This window comes from Sminthopsis crassicaudata, chromosome 4, assembly GCF_048593235.1.
Source record: "Sminthopsis crassicaudata isolate SCR6 chromosome 4, ASM4859323v1, whole genome shotgun sequence".
NCBI classification, from domain to species: Eukaryota; Metazoa; Chordata; class Mammalia; order Dasyuromorphia; family Dasyuridae; genus Sminthopsis; species Sminthopsis crassicaudata.
Window position 1 is genome coordinate 365,487,441 of NC_133620.1, and position 27,880 is coordinate 365,515,320.

The following is a 27,880-nucleotide window of genomic DNA, read 5'->3' on the forward strand; positions in this document are numbered from 1 at the left end:
CCAGAATGTGGTTATTTTGGGGAGGCCTCCGTGCTCCACTGTGAGCTACTCTTCTTGCCTTTCCCGCCACCTTCCACCCTCACTCCCCCCTCAATATTTCCATTTTCTGGGTCAAACATACATCTTAGAAGAGTATTTGTAGCTGGGGCTTTCCAAGGGGTTTTTGAGAAAGACAGAGAAAGCTGTTCACTCTCATTCAGCATCTGCCTCGTCCCTCCCCACCCTTTTTGCCCAAATAGCTAAGCATTGGCTGACAATCAGTTCATCTGGGAGAATTTAAATTTTCTATCTTCCTAGCTCTCTCCTAGCACCCACTTTCTTTGTTAACTGTAGTTCACAACCCCATATGGGATTTTGTAAATGATTATGGGGGGCCCCCATAATCAATTATCAGTACACGTTTGATTTATATACTTATTTTATATACCTACATACCCAGGGTTACATTAAAAATTTCTAGAGCAAAAAGAAAATGGAAATTATTTTCCATTAATTAGAAACTAGTAGAAAAAGTTTAAGAATTCCTGCCCTAGAAGACTTTGGCACATAAGCTCTTCTCAAATGGTTTTTAATTACTCCCAACTCTGTGGGAAAAAAACCTTTTCATCACTTTTAATTTCCTTCACACAGCTTTGGCTTTAAAAAAATGTTACATGTAAAAAAAATTTTAATAATCATTTTTCCAAATTCTTTGTCCCTCCTGTCCCTTCCCCAAGCCACTGATTGTATTGATTGTATATGTGAAGTCATACAAAAACATTTTCACATCAGCTGTTGCAAAAGAAAACATAAGAAAAATGCCTGAAACAAAAATGAGTTTGAAAAGTACCCCTTCGATCTGCATTCAGTTCACCAGTTATCTCTCTGAAGGCAAGTACTACTTTTCATTGTAAGCCCCTTTGAAATTGTCTTGAAACATCAGCCATTTTTGAGTGTCTTGAAGGCAAGAACTGTCTATGATTGTATCCCTGGAGCCTGGCATAGTGCTTTACAAGTCGATACTTGAAGATTTGCTCAGTTGAAGAGTGACTGTAGTTAAGACTTCTGTATCCTGGAAGGCTATTATGGGATCTGGGAAGCTACTGGAGTGTTTGCTTTCATAAACTCAAGGAGGGAGGGAGTGGTTTTTCAGTAGTGCCCAATTCTCTGTGATCCCAATTCGGGGTTTTCTTGGCAGAGATAGTAAAGTGGTTTGCCATTTCCTATAGATGAGGAACTGAGGCAAATAGGATTAAGTGACTTGTGCAGGGTCACACAGCTGATGAATGAGGCCAGATTTGTATGCAAGTAGATTAAGCCTTTCTGACTCCAGGCCTGGCACTGTTCCACTGCGCCACCTAGCTACCCCTTAGGGAGAGAATTTTAAAATTCAGCAAATTGTGCCAGTAAAGAGTGGGGGATATGAGACTATTTGAAGCAGTCACGCGTGTCAATTGTTGCCATTTTGATATTTTAACTCCAGTAAAACATTCAGCTTAACTCAGTTTAATAGGGGTACCTATTATAGATTGGAGGTCTTATATATTTAAAACTCACTTTTAAAAATATTAACTTTAAATTGATATTCTTAGTACATCACCTCTATTTCCCAGTATATATATTCCCAGGATCAGATCTCTATAGGCAGAAAGGATTATCCTCAGTGGCCTGGTCCACATGTGGAGAGATCCAGAGACCCAGAGCTCATTGACACTGTCACACAGGGATTACCCCTCTCCCCCAACTCATTCCAAAGAGTCATCCCAAAAAGGAGAAGGAAAAAAATTCAATAATTTATACATTTTAAAACAGTCTGGCATTATATGGAAAGGTTCACAATCATAGTCCTAAAGGACACAGGCAGCAGGGTTTCCAATCCCTTCTTTTTCACAGAATTCAGGCATTCTGTTGTTTTCCCATTTACATTCTAACCATTTTGCAGTTTTCTCATTTTTCAGTGCTTTGCTATGTATAATATTCAGTTTGTGTCCCAACTTGTTAAACCATTTCATAATTGATAGACATGCTTTTCCAGTTTTTTGCTACTACAAAAAGGTGCTGCTAGAAATATTTTGGAATATATGTAGGGGCATTTCTTTTTATCACTGGTCTAAACTGCTTTCCAGAAACTCATAGTTCCACTAGCAGTGTACATGTTTTCTAGAACTCATTTTTAAAACCGATACTGATATGATTAAATTCATTGAATTTATCTTTGAATTCATAGTAACTTTTTGTCATGTTTTCTTTTTGCCTTTAAAAAGGAGTTCTTATTCCAGAAGTTTAATCACATTACTAGAGTAGATTCTAATCTTCTCAGTCCTTAGTGAACTTTATGGAACAGGTGCCATCTGGGTCAAGACCTTCCCCAATTATGAGAATTAACACATCTGGGTCTTTTTGACACATCAGGCTCTCAGAGCATTACCTGCATAAGAAGGCAAACTGACTCATTAGCAACCCCAAGTGGCCAAAAGGGAACACATCTGTGCAGCCCTTACTAGATAAGGCCTCTGGAAGTTATTGTTTCACCAATCCAAGGCCCTTGAATTGTAAGACTTGAACAACGGTTGACATTAGCTGAAGTATTCTAATAGGAAAAGGGAATAGGAGACCAACAGGTTGGAATCTGCATGTAGAAAACCAAATGGTCAGGAGCTAACAGTCTATTCAATCCTAAAATGAGACGGCTAACAAGACCAGCAGGTGGTAATGACTGGTTTAAAGCTGCAAGGAAATAAGTATTGTGTAGCTATAAAATGATGAAAGGAAATGAATGCTAAGGTCTAATTTTTCTATATGGGAAGAGCTATACTAATGTGACAATCATTCCCTAACTTCTGGCTCACCCTGCTTATGGGCAGGAATAGCTTCCTAGGAAAGTCAGATGGGCCTGGATTAAGCTGTTTAATATGGGAACCCTTCAATAGCAGGGAAACCGGTTTACCAAATTATAGCCTTGATCACACATAAGTTAGTTATGGGGGTCTTGGAAAATATCCTAGCTCTACAATAGATATTAGTTATAATATTCTATAAACTGTCTAATTTTAATTTTTTCCCTCATAGCTAGTAAAAGCTGGCTTGAGGAAACTGAGAAAAGAGGGGGGTTTGGTCAGATGACAAGGCAAGGGTTGATAAGAATTGGGAATTAACTTTCCCATAAGGATGATTCCTAAGAATTTTTCTGAATTGCCAATTTGAATTACTGAGATCAAAGTATAGCAGATAAAAATGGAAAGCTACTTGATTTAAGGTGCCATTCAGACCAATTGCAAGTTACTATTATTACCAATTGCAGGTTATACCCTTATTACTACTACTGATAGGAATGAAATGGTAATTTTAGAGCTGAGAACATCAAGATTATATCATTTTTACAAATAAAGAACTGAGGCTTAGAAGTATTAAAAATGATTTATACAAGGTCTTACCAACTGTAACAGATGTGAACCTGGCTCTCTGGGGAGAATATGCAAAAAAGGGGGGGGCAGGGGAGGGGTGGTGGTGGTGGAAATAGTGTTTAAAAAAAAAAAAAAAAGAGAAGGCAGCAATCAGTAACCCAGTAACCCCCTTCTCCCAATATCCTTTAAGTATCACTTGACACTTAAATCATAGGCTTTCACTGTTGTTTTAGACTTAGGTAGTAGATTAATCCCTATCATTGGAATTCTTAGGATAAGGGCCAAAAACATGGCCATAAATAAATCAGTAGGAAAAGCAGGGCTATAAATAGTTTCTAATGAGGTGAAACCCCTCAAAAAAAAACAACAACCCCATATTGAATATGAAGATGCCAAATAGACAGCAGCCATTTAGAAGGCCCTGACAAACTGAAAACATCCTAACAAAATTAAGAATGTGGGCCTTGTTCATAGTTGAATAAAAAGAGGTCTGAACCAAAGAACTGAGCAAGAAGGGTCCTTCTGACTGAAACAGTTCACATTTATTATTATCCTCTGACCCACACATGATGGAATAAATAGTATACCCTGCCTAGACATTTCCAAAATCTTATGAATCCAACCCTCTCTCAACAACCCAGAATCCAATGTTCCTGCAATCACCCATATTATTGCTCTTGGTATCTCTCAAATGCTGAAGAATGGAGGTAGGCAGGAAAATGAGTAGTATTCTTTCAGTTCTCCAGGCCAAAAACAAAAAAACACTTCAGCCTGATAGGGCTTTGAGCAAAGAGGGTTGGACGTCATTGGGCTCACTAGGTCTTTATTGCTGTGTCTCTGGATTTGTAAACCACACCTCGGCTCTTCAGTTCCCGAACAATTCCTGCAATAAGAGAAAGCTCTGTGAGAAAGATATAGAAAGACACAGAACAAGAAAGCAAGAATATTTCAGCTATCAGATGAAGAATAGAGGACATAGAGAGGGGTCAGGCTCTAGGCAAACTCATCAAAGGTCATTATTGAGAATTACAAGTACAAATCCAGGTGGATGCTTGATGAACACCCAAGAGATGACACCCTAGGGAGAAAGGAGACAGCATACCTTGAGGCAGACGGCCAGTGACAGACACTGCATAAACTCCAGGCTTGAAGGTACCTAAAAAGAGATCAAAGGAGATGGTGAGAATATATAAGGCCAGCAGAAGAGCACAGGTTACTAATGAAGAGAGCTCTAGAACTCTATTCTGTTCTGAAGGAAAAGATGCTTCCTATACTTTTCCCCAATCTAACCTCACTGTCCTCCTGTCAAAACTCAGAAGCAAGACCAACAATGGAACCGTTTGCTCTTTGTAAACAGGAGTAGAGGAAAAAAACATTGTAAAGAGTAAGACAAGATGATACTTACTAACTCGCTGCCATTTAGAGACCCAGCTGTCTTCCGGACTCATCATCGCAATGATCCTGTAAATGAGAAGGGTATCCTGAGTTTCTCTTTGATAGACCAAAAAAAAAAAAAAAAAAAGATCCAAGGAAAATTTTTGAGGATTGAGGCTGGTCACTTCCAACTATCCAAGTCACTACCTTCACTGGTACCAGAAACACTATATTAACTCTTAATCCCAAGATCCTTTAGGGCAGGGGTTCTTAATCTTTTTTGTATCATAGCAGTCTATGAAGCCAATAGACCACCCCTTCTCCAACCTTCTTAGGATAATGATTTTAAATGAATAAAATAAATTACACACATAGTTATCAAAACATTTTTTAAAAGTTTACAAGCCCAGGTTGAAAACCTTTTTTGCCCTAGGGAACCGGTGTGATTCTTAGAGACGGATGACCAGTGTAGTAGTCAAGTCATGGCTAATAAATATGACCACTAAGCCTAGAGTTTCAGAAGGAAACTGTCCATAGTGCCCCCTATTTATATATCAACAGAATCATACAAATTGGAAAGCTTAGAGTCTCTTCACTCTTCTTTCTATTCATCCTGCGCATTCCAGCCTTATTTTTTCCTAAAGCACACATTAAATAACTCCATGCTGTTGTTCAAAAATTTCCAATGTTTCCCAATGAACCACACAAGACAAGTATACAAACTGACACCAGTCTACTTTAGTAGCCTTAGCTCATCTTACTTCAGCTTCATCTTCTTTACAAGTACCCTACAATCCTATCAAGTAGAACAATATAGCATCCCTAAAATATATCTTTATTCATCATCTTGCTTCTGGAAGCATAAAATACATGCTTCCTCTTTCCACCGCTCAATCTATTTTCTCCACTCAATTTTTCCCTGTTGACATCTTTCAAGGGCCTAGCTTCTCTACAGAACCTTTCCTCATGACTCCAGCTGGATATGATACTTGCCCTTTGAGGAAGAACTTATGAGTGTACCCCACAAGGCCTAGCAGTATCTTGCTTATAGTACAGAATACTGTATAGGGAAAGAAGGAAAGAAAACTGGATTAGAGATCAAGAGCCCTGACACTAGATATGTGAACTTGGGTAGGTCACTAAATCTCCCTGGGCCCGAGTTTCTTCATCTATAAAAGAAAGTGCACTAAATTAGAGGAATCTATTAGGTGTTTAATAGCTTTTTTTTTTTTTTTTTTTTTTTTTTTTGGTATGAGTTATTAAATGAGGACTATCTAGACCAAGAGTTTTTATCTAGAATACAAAGCCTCTAAAGGATCCCTGGGTACCTTTCACATATGATGAGGAAAAAAATGCATCTTTATTTTCATTATTCTCTAACTGGATTTTAATTTTCCTCTCAATTATTGAAAAAGAAAAAAAAAAGTTAAAAGACTGGTCTAGATCATGAGAAAGCTGGTGAAGAGAGTTAGGATAAAAAGTTAGGGAAATTGTTCAGATGAAATAATCCTAGGAAAAAAAAAATGACAAACGAGTAGTAAAGAATATAAATATCATTTGTAAACACGAAAGGATAAACTGTGGACTTGTCAACTACCATAGTTAAATCTTTTAACACAGAAGAGGTAGTTTCATCCTGGATAAACAGTTAGCCAGAGTTCTGCCCCATATGAAAACCAAAAAGCTTCTTCTGGAAAGCTTAGTCCTCTGCTCTTTGGCCTAGACAGGCTTACTTATTTCGTAGTCTTGAATACCAGCTGGGTATATAGTGAAATTATTACAGTTCTATTTGGGGGAGGGGAACCAAAGGGAGAACACTTTTACAGAGCACTTTCACCAAAAATGAGAAAGCAATAACCCTTCCTATGTCATATCTCAGATTCCTTCTGAGACTATCTATGACTTCTCTCTTTCACTAATATAAACTTGGATCCTAGTGACTTTAACTATCAGCTGATAAGTATGGGAGAAGGCAGAGAAACTACATTTGAAAGAATGCACCGAAGCTACTTACCCATCAAAAGAAGAACTTGTGCAGTCATATACCATCTCTCGATTACCTTTCATCTGTAGATATGAGTCACAATTATCACAGCCATCATACTCAAATTGGTCTATAGTCTAAAAAAATATGAAAAGGAAGCAAAGTTAGTAGATTTTCTTTCTCCCACTATTATTCCCAGGCAATATGGGCTCTGGATCCAATTCTCCAAATCTTTCTCACAACTTCAATGCTGCTTTTAATACCTGTTCCTTCATTCCCCAGGCCCAACTTAAATGGCACTCAGACTCTCTTTCCTTAATTTATATCATTTCATCCTCCACCCTCCACCCCTGTGTTCTTCAAATCTAATCCTCTTCTAAACACACCCTTTCCCCCCTCTATCACAATCTCCATCTGGATCCTTCTTTTTCATTCCTTTTCCTAGTTTCTTCATTAGCTCCAAGTACAGTAATTCAATATTCTAGCCCCCTTTCCTACCCTTCTATTTCTCATGTCTCCATATATTACTTTTCACTCTTAGTTCATTCTATACAACAAAACTAGACCATTCTATATATCCCAGTGGTCTTAGCCCGTTCCCAAGTCTGAAATCTCCATTTTACCCAATGAATTCACACCTGTCTTCTGAAACACAACTCAACTGACAAAACCCCCTCTTAAAACTTTTTGATCCTACTCTTCAGAGCTGAGGTTCCTGTTTGTACTTGTCTAATGCACTTATCATATAACCTGTGAATTCTAAGCTTCTTGTGTTTTTGTTTCTCCCACTAGACTGTAAATTGCATGAAAGGAATTATGCTTTTGCCCAATCTTTACATCTGCCCCAGGACAGTGGTTTGCCCCTAATGATTTAGTTTAACTGAACTCTGATTACATTCAATTTAACAAATATTTATGAATATCTTACATGTTTAAGTAGCTTTCCTAGGCACTGGGAATATGAAAATAAAATGAACAAAGACCTCATATTCTGCTTTCAAAGAACTCACATTCCTTTAGCATCCCCGGGGGCCAAGACTGGCTGTGTGCAAAGGCTGGGGGAGATGCGGCTCCCTGTCCCAGGACGGGCGGGCTTCAGTATGGATTTCCCCAGAATGTAAGTATGTATTGGGGGTGAGAGGAGGAGGAGTGCGTGTGGGGTCAGTTCTGGGGCGGGGGTGAATAAGGCGCGATGGTGAAGGGTTTGAAATACCAAAAAGTTAAGTTTGTATCTGAATTTAAGGGAAGTAGCTGTAAAGTTTCTTGAGTAGGGAAGAGAAGTGATTGGACCCTTGCTTTAGGTATATCTCCATTTCCAAAACCCATCAATCTTTCCCAAGGGTGGTCTTCTCTTCCTAAAGATCCCGTTACAGAAGGCATTGCCCTCCTCAGTCCCTCGGGCTGGCAACGCCCACCCCCAGTCCGCTGCTCCGGCTGCGCTTCCTCAGACACCGGTTACTACACGGGGGCATCCCTCCTCACCTCGGGCTGGACGGTGAGAACCCCCCACTCCCGCCTAGCTTCCTCTCCGCGGTCAGTGTCACACTAGATAAAGGCCGGTGACTGTCACCTCCATTCCCCTGTGGACATTCCCAGCCCTCCACCCCGACCGCGTCCCCTCCTACTCCCCCCACCCGCGGATAGGGGCCTCTCGGGGTATCGTCCCTGGCGGTCCCTCACCTCTGCCTCCCGGCCCCCTCCCCGCCGAGCCCTCCCTCTCGCCGACTCCCCTTGGCTGGTGATCTGTGGCCTTTATGCTGCCAGCTGCTCAGCACGCTGTGACACACAGTGGACGATACGCTGCCGCATTGAATTACGAAAGCTTTTTCGTGTCGGGGTAAGGAAACGTTTTCTCCTTCCCTTGGTTCCTTCTCTCCCTTCGCGCCCCCATCCCCTCAATAAACACCCTCCAAACCCCGAGCCGGTACCTTGACCAAAGAACAAAGAAGACAAGCTCGCAGATGTCGCAAATCCTTGGGAACGGTCTCTAACGCCATCGCTGTCTCCGGGAGCCACAAATACTTCACCAACCACCACCGAAAACGATTCTCAGTCTAGGTCTCATACTGCACCGGAAGTATTCTCCCGGCCCACTCCAAAGGACTTCCGGTGAGGGCGTGCCCCCAGACAGGAACTTCCGCTCGTTTCTTTCGCCCCCCCTCTGATTGCCTCGAGATGGTCTCTCCCGCCTAGAGGGCGGGGCCAAGTTAACACCTGGCTCGAGGCCTGCGCCAAGCCTGCCTGGGTTGGGCGCGCGGGGGCGAGTTGGGCTTCTGAGGCGGTCTGAAATCTCGTGGGGCCAGAGCGCGCGGGAGACGCAGCTGCTCCGTCTTCCTCAGGAAACGGAACCCGCCTTCTTTGCGCCGAATCTCCCGCCGGCCCCGCCCCTGTGCCCTGGCTTTAGGTCCCGAGGGAGACCTACACTGGTTTTGACTTCCAAGTCGATAACCGCGTGAGATTCTCATGTTTATAAATTCAGACTTTGAGACGTGGGACAACAATGGACTTTTAAACGAAGTGTGAGCTCACAGGAGTTTACACGTCGCGTTAGCACCCAGAGCCGAGAATGCCAATAGCGCCACCTCCTGGCAGGGCTGTCGGGAGGAAACCAAAGTCTCGCATACAGAGGAGCAATTTGGGAAGCGTTCAACTCTCCAGCACCTCTCCTGGCATTTACTTCCGTGTCCGTTATTTGTGGACTGTCCCAACGTGTCCAGTCTCCAGACCCTGTAAGTGTCGAGGTATCCGCCCCAGTCGCCCCCGTGACACGAGACGTGTCCTCGTCCCCTCCCCCCTTGGGCTATGGGAACCTCGGCGGCCGCCCCTTCCAGGAATAGTTCTCTACCTGGCTTTCCATGACTTGGCCCTCCCAATTCTCGTCTTCTTGAACCTTATTACGCGAATGTCCTGGTCCAGAAACCCTTCTCTAGATGGGATGCATTTTCACTGTCTCCTAGACTTGGGATGGCCTCATTTCCCCCAGTCTCAGCTAAAATCCCACCGTAAGTAGGAACCTTCCTTTATGGTTTCAGATCCCTCTTCCCATGTATACGTACAGCAGTCGGTCACCCCTCGCCTACAATGTGGCCCCGCCTTTGAGCACAGCCCCAGACAGTTAGGAGCCCCTATATACCCGTTGAAGTACATCTTGCTGTGAAATAACCAGTTAATAAATTATACTTCTCCAGGGCATAAATAGATGTACCTTTGCCCCATAAATTATTCAGACCCTATCCTTAAAACCACACTAAATTAGACGTTTTTAAATTTATAACTCACATTTGAAAAGACCTTACATCCAATTATCTCATTTGTAGCAAAATGCCAGAAAGTCTCAACCCCCTGTCCTAATTGATTTCACAATTCAGAAAGCAACTTAATTTTATTTGCCCAAAGGTAAATTGTGACTGAACCCTCAATCCAAAGGGGATTGATTCATAATAAATTCCTGCAAGCAACTCTACATCCTTTCCTAGCTCCCCCTCCATCGTCCCAGACATAAATTTCTGTTGATGGCCCTGATGACGTTACAAAACAAAAACACAAAATCAGACCTGTTATGTGGATAAATATATTAGTAAATAAATACATTTCTCAACATAGTGCCTGATTCAAGCATCTTTCTGTGTCTGGTGCAGATATAAATAACCATGTGGGTTCTGAGATGCTGCTTCTCCCCACCAATTTAGAAAGCCATAGTCTTTCCATTGAAAGTTATTCCTGCTTCCTCCACATTCCCATTCCAAAAAGGGGTAGTACCTGAGGAGAGGGGTACAAGATTTAAATTACCTCAAAGTGCCCCCACCATAACTTTTTGTCCTATTTCTACTCTTCCTTTCATACCTTCCCTACAAGTGCTGTGATTTACATTGAAGAGCTGACCTTCATGTCTTGTAGCCTCATGGATGCTATGCGTTTTGTTTTGCTCCAGTTTTGATCTCCTCCCTGTTCCTGGGAGTCATCCCTTTTCTATTTTCTCACTGTCCACTTGATGAATTCGCTCTTTTCTCCCTAGACCAGATTCTTTATGCCACCTATAGGGACAAAGGAGGGGGCAGGGAAATTCGGGGAAGATAGCTACCATGAGACACCTTTACAAGTATCGTCATTGATTTAGAAATGGAAGGAACCTTAGGGATCCTGCAGCACAAATCCTGCCTGATTTTATAGATGACAAAACAGGGCAAGGATGGTTAAGTGACTTCCCCCGGTTCAGTGCCAGAATCCCTTCTGCAACGGTGGGAGTGGAAGATTATAAAGGTCATGTTGAGGACTAGCTTTGTCAGGCCCCTCAAGACCCTATGAATCCACCCTAGGGACAATGACTAATTTAGGGAACATAATGTTAAATCCAGGACTTATCCAGTGACTTAATAATAGTGGATACCACAGATAAAGGAAGAGGTGGACAATTCGCTACATGTGTATAAGGATCCTCTCAATCCCAGTTGTCCCTTGGATAAGTGTATAATTCCCTTTTCCTCCTTCTCAAATAAAAACAATGAGCAGAAATTAATTGGGGGAGGGAGGGTTTACAGCCAAAGAGGGAAAAGGTCACATATCTCTTTGGATCCATAACTGTAACTGGGCTAATCCACACTACTACAGTGTACTCTAGGGCTTTGAATGAAGGTGGGGAATCTATAATCTTTAGTGGGCTGTAGATAAATAGCCCAGAAGTTACCCCTCAACGTGTCTGCCTTCTGGAGGTTTAATCTGAAAGAGAGTCAAGCTCATCAAAGCAGCAGCTGGGAAGTCCTGGTAGGCAGTGACTCGCTTATGCTGTGGATCTCAAGCCATCATTCCAGAGCCAAGAGCAGGAAACAAAACCAGGGAGATGGAAGAGTACTCTCAACACCATCATCCTTTTCCCCTCCACTAACACTTGTTTCAGTACAGCCAAAGAAAGGGTGTTTACTGAGTCCCTTTCTTCTCTTCAAGGGGGAGGGAAGCAGGGATTTGGAGCTGGGCTAGGTGCCAAGTCATCCAGGGCACATTGTTTTTAGAGGCCTTGAGCTGGAGCCTGTCCCATCTCACACTGCCTGTTCACACAGCTCTTCAATCTCCTCTTCTGGACCTGTATTCAGAGAAAAGGGAAAGGAGTATAAATCTCTGGAAGAAATTCCAAAAGACTGTTTTCCATGACTTCCCAGAAGACAAGACAGCAAGGCCAGGAAGCATCAAGACAGAAACTGAAACGGATGTGTAAAAGGGTGGGCAGAGAACCAAGGGAAATCTCAGGTGGGATTCAAAAAAAAGAAGATTCGTTTTCCTATTGACAGCAAAGAAAACAAGTACATGCCAGTGCCTAAAATAAATCAGTACAAGCATAACAAAAATCAATAAGCATTATATTCTTCCACTTCCTAGGCTGCCTTGTTGTCTTAGGACTCTAAGCCCAGGCTGAGTGTGGGAGGGAGCCCTCTAAGTCAGTTAACAGCTTAATGCCTTAGTCCAGGTATTTAAACTTGGGAGAAATAGCTAGGAGGAGAAATATCAGGGAGGGACTGACTTGGGAAAACAATTTTTGCGAAGCTCAATTAAAAAATTAAACCACCTTTTGCCATCTGATGATAGTGAAGAGAGATGAGGTCCCTTTTGGGACAAGTTGGATCTAGCTAATAAAACTATTGAGAGGGGATAAATAGGCCCATATTGTTTCCTTAATCTTGAAAAGAAATCCAACAAGGCAAGGGTCACACACACACACAGGCACTGTACTGGGGATACAAAAACAAAGAATGAAATGATTCCAATTTTAAAGGAGCTTACATTCTAACAGAAGACAAGTATATAACTATATATAGGATAAACAAAGAGAATAATATACAAAATAACTTAATACATAGTTGTTTAGGAGAGAGGGTACTAAAATTAGGGTAATGATGAAGTTTCATTCAGGTGAAAATGGTATTTAAGCCAAATTTTGAAGGAAGACAAGGAGTTTGAGGCAGAGCTGAGGATTAAGGACATTTCAGAAAGAAAAACATAACTACTAAGGAATAGAGATGAGAAATGGGATGTTTAGTTGGATCAGGGAGTGATATATGAAGCTAGAAAGATAGGTTGGAACTCAAGTTGTGTTCTCTTTCCTAAAATGTGTATATGTATTTATTTACATGTTATCTCTTCTAAAAACCAAAACTGTTCATTTTCAGTTGTATTCAACTTTTCATGACGCCATTTGAGTTTTTCTTGGCAGAGTTATATCCTTTTCTGGTTCATTTTACATATAAGGACACTTAGGCAAATAGGGCTAAGTGATTTGCTTAGCATCACAGAGCTAAGTGTCTGAGGCTGGATTTGAACTAGGAAAGGTAAGTCTTCCTGATTGCACGTCCAGCACTTTATCTACTACTAAAAACCAAATGCAAAAAGAATGATTTTTATCAAATTCAAGGACTGTGAGTAATCGGGGCAAAAACCAAATACAAAAAGAATGATCTTTATCTACTACTATCATCCAACTGCTGCTTCCCTAAAAAAATATAGGTACAAATTGTCTTGTGTGTGTCATCTCCTCTAAGATGTTATATATTGTGTGTATATGTTATCTCCTCTAAAACAATGTAAAGCTTCTTCAGAGCAGGAATTATTTTTTGTTTACTTTTGTAATTCTAGTACAGAGCACTTTGCCTGAAATAACAGAACACATTTAATATTTGTTGAGAGATCTATTCTCTTCTCTTTCCTACCATTCAATCTTCTAGGACACTCACCGGGCTGGGCTGTTAGTGCCTGGCAATGTGGGTAAGGACATGGCCTGTCATCCGGGACACCAGGATTCCATTCAGTGGGTCTTTCCTCAGGTGGACAAGGACTCAGTGGGTGACAATGTGTGAGGCACAGCCATACAGGCTGTGAGCTTGAATAACAGGGTCCTGAAGTATCTGATAGCAGCCTTGTTTCCAGGCCCAGAGGTCCAGGGATTAATGGGTGGGCTTCTCGAGGCCAGGGGTATGTTAAGCTAGAATCATGATGGGGAAGGACTTGCAAGTTAGGGATCACAGGAACATCCTGGGGTTGGGTGATAGAGATTGGCTCGGGGAGTCCCCTTCGTCTCCTTTGCTGGTGTCGTGTCAAGACAGCAGATCTCTGTAATCCTAAAGGGTTAGAAAGGTGAGCAGGGCTGGCACCAGAGTTTTCTTCAGGGCCATAGTGTAACTCTGTGAGGCCCTGAGTCCTTGGATAAGAGAGCTGCCTAGATGGGGATGGGGGAATAGATTTGGGGACTTTTTGAATAAGAGGTAGTGGCTCTGATTGGGGTTCTGTCCGGGAAGCTGTAAGCCTGACCTGGGATAATCCATTTTCTGGACTAGCTTTCCTGCCATGCCACTGGAAGCGTTTTTTGTAATGATGGTGCCGGTGCTTATGGTAATGGATGTGACTAGACATCTGGACATCTGATTTTGGCACCACTGAGTCCAGAGAGCGGGGCCGATAACCTATGCTGGGCTGTACCTCCTCCCGAGTCTCACCCTCAGGGCTACAGTATACCAAAGGGTCAAAGTCACTAAGGGAACTTCGGAAGGTAGAGCTGCTGCCATGGATGCCCTGAAGGCTAATGTCTGTGCAATTGACCACTGAGTCACTGGAAGAACCGTGGCAGGGCCCAGAACTAGAGTCACTGGCTGGTCCATCTGCCAGATAACCACTTCTCTCTGTACGATAGCTCTCCCCTGATCCACTGCTGTCATGTGGCCTTGACCGTCGTGGGGAAGCTGAGCAAGCTGATGGATGCTGCATAGAACAGGCTCCAAGGTGGCCCAGTCTCCAGCTAGCAGCATGGGGATGCGGAGGAGCCGCTAAGCGAGGCTGAGTGCATGCATGTCCAAGTCGCAAGGTTCTGGGTGGGCGATGAGGCCAAGAACCATGCTCCATGGAGGCTAAGAAGGGGCCAGGTCGAGGGACTTGGGCTACTGGAGTCTGTGAAATGCCCTGCAAGTATGCGGCGGGGAGATGATAGTGGGCATGACCAGGATGTTGGCGAATGAGATGGAGTCTTCTTCCAGGTTCTTGGTATGGACGTGAGGGCCTTGAGGACTGAGAAAATCGATCTCCCTCTAGAAAAAGAGAAGAACTTTAAGATTTGGTACTACTTACTTAGTTTAGGGGAATAAGGACTTCATCTCCTATACCTTCTCTCCCTCCTGGGTTCTAAGCCTAGTCAACCTTCCCCAAAACAAGTCTTTTCTATAGGGAACTTCTTGGTTCAAATAGCCTACCTATGATGTTGAACATGCAGAGTGGGCAGGTCTGGTGCTGATGTAGCCAAGGGTCCACACAAGTACGGTGGAATTCATGGCGACAGGAAATAACCCGTAGCTCCTGAATGGAATCAAGACCCAAAAGGATATAAAGTCACAAAAATATGAAGAGCCCAACCCAGAATCTCACCTTTCCACCTTAACTTCTTGCTATCCTTTCTACTACTCCCCCTAAAAAAAGAAAATGGACAACCACAGAACCTTGGGGCTTCTTCCCCAACTTCCACCATTTGGAGAGAGGAAGGAAGAACAGAAAAAGTCAATATAATCCTACCACAATGCATCATATGAAAGGTTTTCCCTACACAGATTCCCATGAAATTCTAGTCCTTCCTCAAGTAAAGTTGGGGAACTAGGGCCACCTTCCTCACCTGCCCATCTGTAAACTCTTCTAAGCAGATTGCACAGATGGGTGCAGAACTGCAGTTGCTCCCCGAATCAGACCACTGGGATTGGAGTTGTCGGCAGTTAGTCTTGTACCTTCGAGTAGCCAACTGGCTGATAGCCCAAGCTGTTCTTTGTTGCAAGGGCTCCTGAAAAGAGAACTATGGGCTTAAGAAACATAGGTATTAACTGCCCCATCAATCCCAGGACTATCGTCCATTATCTAGTTCCAGTAGCTTCTAGGACCTAATGCTGTTTTTTTTCACCCAAGAGCCCCCCCAATTGAAACCTAAACTATGATTAATTCACCACCACATTGTACTTGCAGTTACTTCTTTTTAAATCCCTCTTCATCTGTTCCTGTCTACCATACACATTCACACTGCTCATAACAGCAAATCTTCACTTCTCCAAAGGGACTGAGCTCAATGAGAGAAGTTTAAATAGTGAGTTGAGGGATTGGATTATGAACAACAAAAGCAGTTTAACCTGAACTGGAAATACTATTCATTCTACATTTGTTGCTCCCCACCACCACCAAAAATTTGTCGCTCCCCACCAATCTCACCGGCCTGTGGCGAGGGCGGCATCGGATCCGCAGCACAGAAGCAAGAATGACCACAAAAATGATGCCCACCACAGTGAGGAGTATCCACACGTCATAATCTGGCTATATAGGAGGCAGATGAGAGAGGGGAGATAACAAAAAATTTACACATTCAATTTGGGGACCCAGAAGATCATCACTACCCATTTTCACCACTGGTTCTTCCAATTGATTAACTTTGGATTGGCAAGAGGGTGTGGGTGTGGGTGTCTCTCTTCCTAGGGATATTTACCTAATGGGAAGGAGATGGAAACTATTCAGCTTTGGAGAATAAGAAAAATTATCCTTTGGAAAAGTCACAGTAAAGTACAAACGAAATGAGTCCTGATTGACTTGCACTGTGGCATGACCAAAAAACAAATAAACAAAAAACCTCACTGGGAATCAAGAAATCTAAATTCTAATCCTAGGTCTGATAGTAATTGTATGGCCTCATGAGCAAGGCTCAGAGAAGGGAAATGACTGGACCAAGATCATAAAATGAACCAACAGCAGCAAGAAGCTAAAAAGCCAGGGCTCCTGTCTCTTGAGCTGTCTTGCTATCTTTCAGTGATCATACAAAACGTAAGATCAGGGATATCATTCAAGAAAGTCACACAACAGTCCTGACCCTTCTATGTTCCTCAAAGAGGAACAATTGACAAATATCCTGGCAGAGAAAAAGCCCATTCCCAGAGATAAAGGTAGAAGATGTAGAAACACAGGACTCTCACCCAAGCTGGGGGCTCCTTCAGCTCAATTCGCACATGGGCCTTTTGGTTCTTATACACAAACTCCATCAACTTCTCAGCATCCTTGTCCCAAATCAATACCACTGGCCACCTCAGTCCCAGAGGCTGCTGCAGCTGAATGAAATAAAACATTGTCAATCATCTTGTACCTCCTCCTCAGGCCTCCCTCAAGTTCAGGGCCACACCTAGTCTCTACTAACCCTTCCCTCAAGAGGTCATGAATCTCCTTTTACTCCCTCTATCTCCCTAAAGTACCTAAAGGTGTCAGTACCTGTTCAGCAGCTGCACGGTCCTCAGTGATGTCAAAGAGGACAGCACTTGCTCCTCTTTCACCTGCCATTCGGGCCTAAAAGAGACACAAGCAATAAAGTCAGGATTCCCAAAAGGAGATCCCTTTCAGTATCTGGGCTCCAGGCACTTTCTCTGGCTGTCCTCCATGTCTTGAATGCTCTCTTTTTCCCTGTTGTTATTGTTGTTCAGTCATTTTCAGTCACATCTAACTCTGTGACATCACTTGGGGTTTTCTTGGCAAAGAGCCTGGAATGGTTTGTCATTTCCTTCTTTAGATCATTTTACAGATGAAGAAATTGAGGCAAACAGGGCTAAATGATTTACCTGGGTCACACAGCTAGTGTCTGAGGCCAGATATGAACTCATGAAATTAAACTTAAAATCCCATCTTCTACAGGAATCCTTCTCTAACCCCTCTTAATTCCAGTGCTTTCCCTCAATTAATTTCCTATTTCTCTTGTAAACAGCTTGCTTTATGAAAATTGTTTGCATGTTGTCACCCCCAATCAGATTATGAGCTCCTTGATGGCAAGACACTGTATTTTGCCTGATTTTGTATCCTTTGTAACTTCACACACAAGAAGTCCTCAAGATCTAGGCCCCATAGCAACACTGCTTCCTCAAAGGAGTATTCTCATACAAGTTCCTGAAGCAGAAGTAACTTGCTGTTTCTCTCTCTTTTCCAGGGAATGAAATTTGGGATATTCGGGCTCTTGAGAGCCAACTTCTCCTTGAGAGCAGAGCCCAGGTCCTAATTTTTTTAAGTGGTACTTTGAGAACCTAGGACAACTTTGCTTTCCTTTTCCCTCCTATGATCCTACAACAGTCCACCTTAAAAGACTCTCTCTTCTTCCACATATTCACCTGTCTCCCTTACACATACACTACTTGACCTTGGAACTCTGCCAGGCCTGTGAGCCCTTTCCTTGGCTTCAATTCAAGATAACTTAAAGGAGTCTACATTCTTAGCTCTGTCCCCTAACCCTTGTCAGATGGTAACATCAGAAGACAAGGAGAAAGGCAAATTGAGAAGACATTTCTACCCAAGCACAGACGGAAGATAATGATGAAAGGAAACTCATTTTCTTAACATAAAAAAGACAAAGAGGAAGAGAAAGAATAATACAACTAAACCTGCCCAGTACATGGAAGTTTTTTTGATGGGGATATAGAGAGGGGGAGGAATGTGTAGAGTATTGCCAGGGTGAATGTAACAGTTCCCAACTCCTCCCACTTTAGTAAATGGCTCTTTCAGTCACTACTAGCCAGTTTATATTCTAGAACAAATAATTTTATCTCAATGATAATATCTTAGTTCCATGGATTCCTTGGATCAATTGCCTTACAGGAGTTGTTAGCTATGTGGTCTGAGGTTTCCTTAGCAGCAGGGAAGGAGTTAACCTAAATGTAAGAGGTGGTGGCAGGAAGAGAAGCAAAGTATGGGGCTAGAATTTACTTAGACTTTTTTTTTCTTCCAGCTCTTTGATCTCTGTGTCCCAGGAAGAGCCTGTCAGGGCAGGTCTCTTGCCAGGCAGGCTCCACCAGGCTTTCCTCTCCCCTTAGGGGGGCCCCATTAGTGCCAGCAGCCTCTGGGCAAAGAAGCTTAGGGGTAAGGGGAGGGGGATACCTAGGCAATACCCTCCAGGACAAGAAAGAGTATAAGGAAGAAGGCATCTTTTCAATCTCACCTACTCATTCCTCCCAAGACAAAATTCTCGCCTATGGCCCCGTCCCAATTCCTCCCTCCCAAGACAAGGGCTCAGAAAGTCAATAGCCTGGAAAGTCACAAAATGCTACAAGAAGGGTATAAAGACTTAATTTAGTTCAGCCCACTGCCTCTAGGCACTAAAGTATTTTTGCAAAAAGGAAAATCTCCAGATTTCAAAATCTTCCCAGGAAGGAGATTCCTTAGGTATTCCTGGCAGATCTCCCTCATTTCAGTTAATCTATAACTCCAAAATTTAGCTTGGATCAGTCTAAGGATCTAATCAACCTTAAGGGAAGGGAAGAATGGGCTAGCTGGAGTAATATAGATAGACCAAGGACCAGCAGCTAGGGAAAAATGAGAAATTCCATTAGGAACACTATGACTCTAGGGCATATTAAAGGAATGGGGGAATCAGTCAAGAACTAAACCTACCCAGATTTCTGTCCTCAGACTACTTAGGAATAAACAGGCTTGAGGAGTCATCTTATAGGTCTAAAAAACAAGATTCCTGGGTCCTGCATTTCCTGTCATTACCCTCAAGATGAGATTCCATCTAGGCTGTATGGACTAGGCAATAGATGAAGGTATACTAGGATAGAACTACACAAGGGGGAAGGCATAGTCTTCTAAAGATTTCCTTACCATCCCCACCCTTCTTTTTGAAGGGTTGGGGTAAAGAACAGTAGAAAGTAATTATTGCAACGTTCAAACGTCCCAGCCCATTACAGCCCATAATTACAAAGTAGTAAAAAACGATCAAAGAGACTAGGATGTTTGCCAAGAGGCAAAAACAAACAGGACTTTCAGGTAGTGGATTCTCCAGGCCTAGGTTTAAGGAAAAATGCCAGTTTTGGTGACAGATGGCAGCAAGTGACTGGCGTTTGTGGATGCATAAAGCAATCAATTTCCACATCCTCCCAAAAGTGCCCAAGCAATCTCCTTCGTTTCTTCTAGAGAGAACTAGAATGAAGTCATTAAAGACCTCAGAGAAGTGAGGGATAGGGGAAGAGAAGGGAAAGAATGAATCCTCTAAAGAGGCATTATGGGAATGGAAGTTAAAAAATTAAAATCCAGGGGGCAGCTAGGTGGCTCAGTGGATAGAGCACCATTCTTGAATTCAGGAGGACCTGAGTTCAAATCCAGTCTCAGACACTTAACACTTCCTAGCTGTGTGCCCTTGGGGGCAAGTCATTTAACCCCAGCCTCAGGGAAAAAAAATTAAAATGCAGATTCATAGGTCTTCATCAAGATGGAAGATAATTTTGCTTTCACACACTAATTTTAGTGACAGCTTCTCCAGAAAAAGTACAATTAGAGCCCAGCCCACCAAAGTAGCATCTAAGAGAGTTGCTTGGCAACCTCCAGCATTATTTAGTGACCAGACCAAGGAACAGCACAGAAGATGTTTCAACAGCACAGAACAGAACTGGCCATTGGGCCAGTTCCTTTGTTTCTTTACTTTTACAAATGCAAAAGTATAAAACTCCTTTATTTCTGAGGAAGTATACTGCATTCACCTTGTAGCAGATTAACAGCACTCCACCAAAATATTATTACTTCTCTTTTACCCCATGATTCTGCCCAACTTATCTTGCTACTACATCACTTTTCGCACAAACTATAATGTCTCAGACTCTACAATGTTATCCCTCTACAATGCACTTTGGGTCTTGACTAACTTTACAAACTATTAACAACTGAATATAACCTAAAAAACTTAGTCCTAAATCCCACTTTAAACCCTACTGGTCACTTATCAGTCTTCTGGGCCCGGCTGGGCTAGGCATGGACAATACATGAAGTAGATTTTGATTCCTAAAGATTTTTTAAAACCCCATTAGCAATCAGTCTTTTCCTCTAAATTACTATAGCATTTTAATTACATGGTTCTTGTTGTATAATATTTGTCTTAGTTACTTGTAAAATTTTATTATTTCACTTACTAGATTATAAACCTCTATATGAAAGTGCCTATTTTACACCTTTTTGTATTTCTAGAATACCCTGTATGTAGCAGGTGCTAAAAATTAGTTTCCTAAGTTAGTGAATTATAGTCTGAAATTTTTCAATATGAAAAACAAGATACTAAGAGATGATGCTTCCAGCAAGCAATCTGTAAATCTGTAAATAAATATCAATTACTGTTATGATGATGATGATAACGATGATGGTTCTAAGCAAGGAGAGGGTGAGGATCCAATATGAAATCATGTCTCATCTTTGGCAGTTCTATGGAAAGAAACATGGAGCTCTCTCTCAGAAAACAGATCAATGAATGGCTACCTCTTAATTCCAGCTATGGGATAAGTTTAGCAGAAATTCTTGAGCAGGAAAAAGGGGAAAGTGGCTGACTGAATTAATGGAAGATAATGATTTCTGGAGATCTAGGTGATGTGATTCTCTCAAAACTAGGAAAATTCCAAGCACATTGTTTATGTTATAGCCCTTGTGCTGTCTGGATCATAACTTTACCTTGCTGGCCAATGATAGACAGGGACGGGGGGCTCTCCTTGGACTCTCCAGCTTGACAATGCTTATGAAACCAGGTTCCAGATTGTCATCGTCACTGGCATTGCATAGGTAAAGAGGATGGGACTGCAGGAACAAAAAGACAAATAATTTAGGGAAGTTTTGACAGTCATTAGGAAGAAACATGAATTTCAAATCCTTTGATCTTATAACCCTCCCTTACCCTCGGGAGTCTGAAGTCTTGAAGGAGCTTTGTTTATATTCTTTGTAAGCAGTGTGAACACTCTGATAAAAAGAACTGTCATTCTGATGATGGTGTGATCTGGGATTTGGAAGCAAATGAATGGAAAAGGAGAAAAGCACCAATGATAGGGGTTAGGTAAGGAGTCAATGGCAAAGCATTTTTACCTCAAGAACTCTCTTTGTTCTTTAATATCTCTCTCTCTCTCTCTCTCTCTCTCTCTCTCTCTCTCTCTCTCTCTCTCTCTCTCTCTCTCTGTCTCTCTCTCTCTCTCTCTCTCTCTCTCTCTCTCTCTCTCTCTCTCTCTCTCTCTCTCTCTGTCTCTGTCTCTCTCTCTCTCTCTCTATGCCTAAATCGTGTTGGAAATGGATTTTCTTTTCACTGGTCTCAAGAAATCCACTAGCAGTTACCTGTCCCTCATCTGCCAAGGGTTTTTGTACTTCTCTGCTTCCTTGACACATCTATGGGGTAATAATAACTAAGGTTAATGAACTGACCTGGATCCAACATACCTGCCTGGAAAAATTCCAGACAACTGCCCATCCAATGCAAAGAGCCTTTAAGCCTTAGGAGTCATCTAGAAGGTGCAATGGATAAGAGTACTTGCTGGGTCTGGAATCACCTGCAGATACTTACTAGCTAAGTTAAGATATTTAACATCAGTTTCTTCAACTGTAAACTACAAAACATGAAAATCAAGAAAGACAATAGGCACTTAATGCCTGTTTCCTTCCTTACTTCCTAAGAAAGACAAACTACAACACACAATTTGCTCTGGGCCATGCAGAGCTGTTCCTAGGCTATAGGAAACTGGGTCCAGGCCTTGTATCATGAAGGATGCTAGTGGCAATGGGCAGTGACTGAATCAGAGTCAGTAAAGAATATGGCTTTGCTGGTGGAGAAAAAAGACCCTTAAACATCTCCCCTATCACTAAGACAATCTGAACACACAGTATGACCTAGAAGTGTTTTATATCCTAAATAGCCAAAACATGGAGCTGGCTCTTAGCAAGAAATGGAGGCATTGTAGATAGTTATTCATACTTTCACACTCTCTAGAATTATCTTCGATAAGAAAAAGTTTCCTAAGCTCTGGGCAACCCTCAAATTTATGAGGATGATAATAATGACAAGCATTTGATAGTCCTTTTTATTTTCCAAAGAACTCTCCAGCTCTTAGCATCCTCACAGTGTAATATAGGATAAAAGGGACTTTAATTTTGACCCTCAGCATTTAGAAGCTAGAGAAAAGCTAGTATCTTTGCTCCTTTTAGGAAAATAAGCTGACTCAGGGAGACTGAAGGAGGTTGATGGTAGTAATGACGTGATACTGTACCAGCAGAGATATTCCTCAAGGAAAGCCAACTCCTCTGTGAGGAATATGACTCAGTGGTAAAACAGATCAGTCAGGACTCCTCACTCCCTGTGGCCTGGGAGCGCCAGCTGAGTTTGGGGTGTGAGACGCTAGGGCAGAACCCCCCTCAAGATTCTGGTGGTTGATTCCCTGAGGCGAACAAGTAAGATGGTACTAAACCTGCCACAGCTTGTATCAGCAGAGAATAGCCACTGGGCACTTAAGGTTCAGATTTAGATTTGAGGATGGTGTATGAAGAGCCTGCCCTCCAGCAAAAAACTAGGGTTTATGAAGCAAAGGCAAGACAAAAGACATTAGGTAGGGGACTAGAATCTTATATGATTAAGCAGATTCACTGACTACAGCAGGAAATATGGACCTTTACCAACATCTTTTAACAATTCATACATTTATCTGGCAGAATCTTCTAGATGAGTCAATTCCTAGATGGAATCCTGTATATTTGGAGAATAAAACAGGGCCTTAGTTTTTAATCCTTAGTAGCTGAGGAAACATACAGTGTTAGAGGAAAAGCATATCACAGATTTTTTAACATAAAGCAAATATATGACAGGAATCTCCTGGGTACACAATGAAAAGGACTCCCAGGAAGAAAAAACCCAAGTGTTTTTTCTTCTTTGTGCCCCAAGGTCTCTAAATAATGAAGATGCAAACATGATTTCCACATTGGGCAATCTGTCCTCCCAATGACACCAAAACACAGCCAAGAAAAATGACAGGGGGAAGTGAAGTTGGCAGAATGGGCTCTAGTCATCAGGGCAGGATGGGGGCCAAAAATACCTTTCCATTTTCAAAGACTAGAAAGAGCTTTTGGAACTCTATGGACTAAAGATTCCTCTGATGGATCATTTAAAAGGTCATAAAGGTTAGGAAGCCACCAATTTCCAGAGCTTGTCAGAACACACAAGTTAAGAGGGGCTCAACTAGTGGTAATGGGAAGGACTTGGCTCAAATACAGCTCCCACAGCCTATTTAACTACTCAAATGCTATAGTTCCCCTTTGTCCTATGCTTTTTCTTTGTTCTTTTCAGGCTCAGGTCTGTACTCTTTCATTTGTTTGGTTGCTCCTTTAACTCACTTTCTGTCCTATTCTCCTTAGTAGCTCAGGAACCTACCTCCATAAGGCTTTTTCTGTTACTTGAACCAATCACTCATCCCTCCATGGCTAACGTTATTATCATAAATATATGGTGAATACATATAATTCACAAAATTATCTGGGACATCTCATTAGCTATGGTGACTTCCCAAGAGGCTCACCCCTCTTATTAAACCCCACTAAACAAGTTCTTCCAGTTAGCTTGCCAATTTCTTCTCATCATGTGATCCTGTTACCTCCTCACAAAAGGGTACTCCTGGACTCAGCTGAACCCCAACCCTAATACTGATCTTATTTTGGTCTTACAGCCCAGTCCCTTCTCCAGACATCCTCTTAAAAGGGATTCTCCAAAGTCTTATCCTTTTCTCCCCCATTTTTTGCAATAATCTAATAGTTCTCTAATTTCAACAGAGATATTCATGTGGGCCTCAAAAAGGTGAGTTTACTACCTACCACAATTATTCTGCTATAATCACAAACATTAGCTTTTCATCAAAGGAACTTTTCTATTTTTCTCTTCTCAGAATTTGTATTGTCACTACTCTAAACTTCCATTACTTAAACTTAGAGCTGCTTGCCTTCTATCAATTAGGAAAACACACCAAAACCAAAGACAAGTCCTGCATCAAGGCAGTTAAGAAACAAACTCTCTTCCAATAACAACAAAATAATTCTGAGCAATAAACAAGAAAGTCAGTCAAAACTAGTGACTTCATTTAGTCTTTTGCTTAAGAGTTTAATCCTCCCTATTTACCTGGCATACCACCTGAAAGTCACTGGAAAGTCTACACTTCAAATAAGTAAGCTGTTATAATTTACTCTTGTTACATTAAAATTTATATTAATAAGCTGGGAGAGCTAATCCTAGCACTACATCTGACTCTTAATATATTATAGTCTTCATTTTCACAATTTAAACATAGAAGGAAATATAATTCCAAGCAGGAGTGGCAGGTAAAAGAGAAGAAAATTTAGGATTTCTATACAATTTGATAAATTCATATACTTGCTAGGCAGTCATGTGGGATGTAAAAATGCAGTAGTAATAAAATGATATGCCAGAGCCCAATAGGGAATAAGGTAACACAATGGAAGGTGGGATACAAAGAACATATTTCAAGGCCTTGCAATAATATAGGCACTCAACAAGTATTGTTGAAAAAAATGACATGCTTATTTATCACATCATATTCTAGAAGACACTGGGGAAGAGCTAACAGAACTAGGTTCAGTAATCCTAAAACCTGTTATTATAGAATCATAAAATTCTACAGAGCTAGGAGGGGCCCTAGAGATCATCTAAGCCAACACCCTATTTTTACAGACAAGGAAATTTAAGTCCTAAGAGGTGAAAATACCCAAATAGCTAAATGGCAGTCAGACTAGGACTAGGGTTCTTAAGAGGGGAACTGTGAACTAAAAAAAAAAAAAAATTAACTGTAATTCAATATAATTGGTTTCCTTTTAATTGTATATATTTTATTTCATGCATTTTAAATCATTATTCTGAGAAGAGGTCCATTATTGGACTGCTTCCAGGTTAAGTAGCTCTGATCTTTTAAGATTCCAGATTCAATATTTTCTCCCACCATACCATTCATTCTATTGCCATACAAAGAAATGGGTGAAAGGGGAAAAAAGACATGTGCAGGTATTTATTAATCTATCCTATCCTGATTTATCCTAGTATTCCTTATCAGAACTTTTAAAATCATAAGCAGGTTCACTTTCTCCTAAGACTCACTCATGCCTTATGGTTTTTTTCTTCCTAAGTAGCCTCAGTTACCCACCCCACCCAGAAATTCTCTCATCTATTCCCCTAGCCACAACAAAGGTAGCCTGACCCAGAAGCAGTGCTTAAGAGATACTTTCCTAGTATGTAGACTGGAGTTAGAAAGATCAAGTTATTTCCTGAAATCAGGGGGCACAGAAGCTGTGGTCCTATAAGCTACCATCAAGTCTCCTCTCCTCTGAGGCTTTATTTGCTATTTGTTTAAGTTTTCTCAATTCATTCATTATCTTTCATGGACAATGTCCCCAAGCTTTGCCACAAAACCATTTGTCTTTGTTTTTTGTTTGTTTTTGCTACCCCACACTCCACCAGACTCCTTTCTTTGGGTTCTCTAAAGGATGGCACAGGTTCCAAGAGAAAACTAAATTCCCTCAAGCAAAGAGGAAGTAAATAGGAAGTGGTAGTAAGGGCTACCAGTCTGGGTTTGTTTTGAAATCAGCTGAAAAACCAGGTCACACAACTTTGAAAATAGAGAAAGTATATATTAAGAATGTAATCTACTCCGGACAGAATAAGTACCCGAATGTATTCCCAAATGAACAGGTATTTTCTCGGGTCAGCCGAAATTGTGCCCTATAAACTGCTACTTGTTCAAAAATAGTAGTAATAATATTCACAGGAAGTCCATCCGATTCTACCATATATATTTATGTTAAATATTTTTGGAAGGATGGTTCCAAACTAAGCTCCCAAGTCCTCAGGATCATGAAAATCTGAGAAGAGCCACTAGCAATTTATATGAGAAATCTTCCACCAGCCAAGGTATTATGTGTCATCCAAACTTTTATCTAGCCAGATAACTCTTCCAGATAGATGAGCAATGAATCCATTTCTCTCATTGAGCTTAATCTGAAAAGTCAAGTCATCTTTAGGCCCCTCATCTGGATGGACATTATTTCAAAGAGTTAATCTAATAATCTAATAAGGTTGAGGCTCTGAAGTCACATCCCAGAGTGTGGCACTGCCAGCATTAACATAAACTCCATACTTCTCAAAAGAAAGCTTTGGGTTGGGCCCTTTTGAGATACAAAGTTCAATTACTCTTACCATAAGGAGACAGTTAATTGGGTTTCTACACTTAATCAAATGTATTGTATTTGCAAATATCCCTGAAAACACTTAACGTTTTATAGACTCTCATAAAAAGAATGAAGGATATTTTGAAATTTTTTGAGATAAAAGTCTCTCATGTTTGCAGTTGTTCTTTAAAAATAAAACAAAAAGGTCTCTTTCCAAAGAGATCAAAATAAAAAGAAAAGGACCTTTATGTATAAAAATATTTATGGTAGCTCTTATGGCAAAGAATTGGAAATTGAAGAAAAGCCTACCAATTGGGGAATGGCTAAACAAGCTGTGGTATATGATTGTAATGGAATATTACTTAGAATGATGATATCTAAGAAATAATAGGATTGTTTCAGAAAAATCTAGAAAGATTTATATGAACTAATTCAAAGTATAGTTAGTGAGCAGAAACTTGAAAACACTTGGAAAAACATAGTAACGAAAATATTGAAATGATGATTAACAACTAATATAATGATTCAAGACAATCCAAAAGACTCACAATGAATAATACTGTCTATAACCCAAGAGATAGCTGATGGACTCTGACCAAAGCGTAATTTTTCACTTATTTTATCTTGATTTTTTTCCAATGTAGCTAACATGAAAATATATTATGACTTCACATGTGTAACTGATGTCAAATTGCCTTCTTAATGGGGGGAAGAGAGACTAGAGGGAGGGGGAGAGTGTTATCTCTCCTATCAGAGAGGTGATGCACTTAAAATGCAAAGTAAGGCAGGCATTTTTGGATGTAAGGAATTAATTTTGCTAAAAACAAACAAACATTTGTAATGAGGGTTTTTGTTCATTTGGTGGCAGGAAGAGTTGAGAGGGAAGGAGATATATTTTTTGTAAAAACAATACAATTAAAAATACTTTTAGAAATGCAATAAAAATAAATGTAACTCAAAAATATTTATGACTACCATTTACAGAAAGAACATCAGAATAGTTAAAATTCAAGGCTGTGAAATCATAAAGACTAAGTTTGGTCCTAACAAAAGACAAAGCTCTTCTATGCAATGTGAAAGACTACATGTAACAACTCAATTTTCCCCCTATTTTGGTTATTTATACTAAACCATTTTCCTTCTTTTTCATTCTGTT

The 27,880-nt window shown here is 41.1% G+C and overlaps 2 protein-coding genes and 1 long non-coding RNA gene across 10 annotated transcripts in view; 1 reads left to right on the plus strand and 2 right to left on the minus strand.

Annotated features, from left to right (window-relative positions):
- Positions 1–3,903: 3,903 nt before the first annotated feature.
- SUPT4H1 (SPT4 homolog, DSIF elongation factor subunit) lies at positions 3,904–9,197 on the minus strand. The gene is made up of 5 exons (XM_074261910.1): positions 8,670–9,197; positions 6,772–6,878; positions 4,789–4,844; positions 4,486–4,539; positions 3,904–4,266 (listed from the first exon to the last, which is right to left on the minus strand). The coding sequence occupies exons 1-5, from the start codon at positions 8,736–8,738 to the stop codon at positions 4,199–4,201; spliced, it is 354 nt and encodes a 117-aa protein (XP_074118011.1). The 5' UTR covers positions 8,739–9,197; the 3' UTR covers positions 3,904–4,198.
- LOC141539315 (uncharacterized) lies at positions 8,188–18,279 on the plus strand. The gene is made up of 2 exons (XR_012481257.1): positions 8,188–8,236; positions 17,708–18,279. It is a non-coding gene; the product is annotated as an uncharacterized LOC141539315 (long non-coding RNA).
- RNF43 (ring finger protein 43) overlaps positions 10,299–27,880 on the minus strand; it is an 88,882-nt gene continuing 71,300 nt past the window's right edge. For 6 of the 8 annotated variants that reach the window (XM_074261905.1, XM_074261903.1, XM_074261904.1 and 3 more), the window contains 8 exons: positions 21,202–21,324; positions 17,002–17,076; positions 16,713–16,844; positions 15,961–16,062; positions 15,380–15,541; positions 14,967–15,069; positions 13,461–14,804; positions 10,299–11,818 (listed from right to left, as the gene is read on the minus strand). In XM_074261905.1, coding sequence (XP_074118006.1) covers positions 11,775–11,818; positions 13,461–14,804; positions 14,967–15,069; positions 15,380–15,541; positions 15,961–16,062; positions 16,713–16,844; positions 17,002–17,076; positions 21,202–21,324 — 2,085 coding nt within the window. In that variant the 3' untranslated portion in view covers positions 10,299–11,774. Of the gene's footprint in view, positions 11,819–13,460; positions 14,805–14,966; positions 15,070–15,379; positions 15,542–15,960; positions 16,063–16,712; positions 16,845–17,001; positions 17,077–21,201; positions 21,325–21,421; positions 21,521–27,880 lie in introns of all 8 variants that reach the window. The other 2 variants (XM_074261907.1, XM_074261909.1) reach the window with 1 other exon arrangement.

Coding starts and splice junctions, on each gene's coding strand:
- SUPT4H1 (XM_074261910.1), bottom strand. CDS start 8,738: ATGGCGTTAGAGACCGTTCCCAAGGATTTGCGACATCTGCGAGCTTGT. Junction 4,845..6,771: donor ACAAGTTCTTCTTTTGATGG/GTAAGTAGCTTC, acceptor TCTCATTTACAG/GATCATTGCGATGATGAGTC. Junction 4,267..4,485: donor CACTGGCCGTCTGCCTCAAG/GTATGCTGTCTC, acceptor CTCTTATTGCAG/GAATTGTTCGGGAACTGAAG.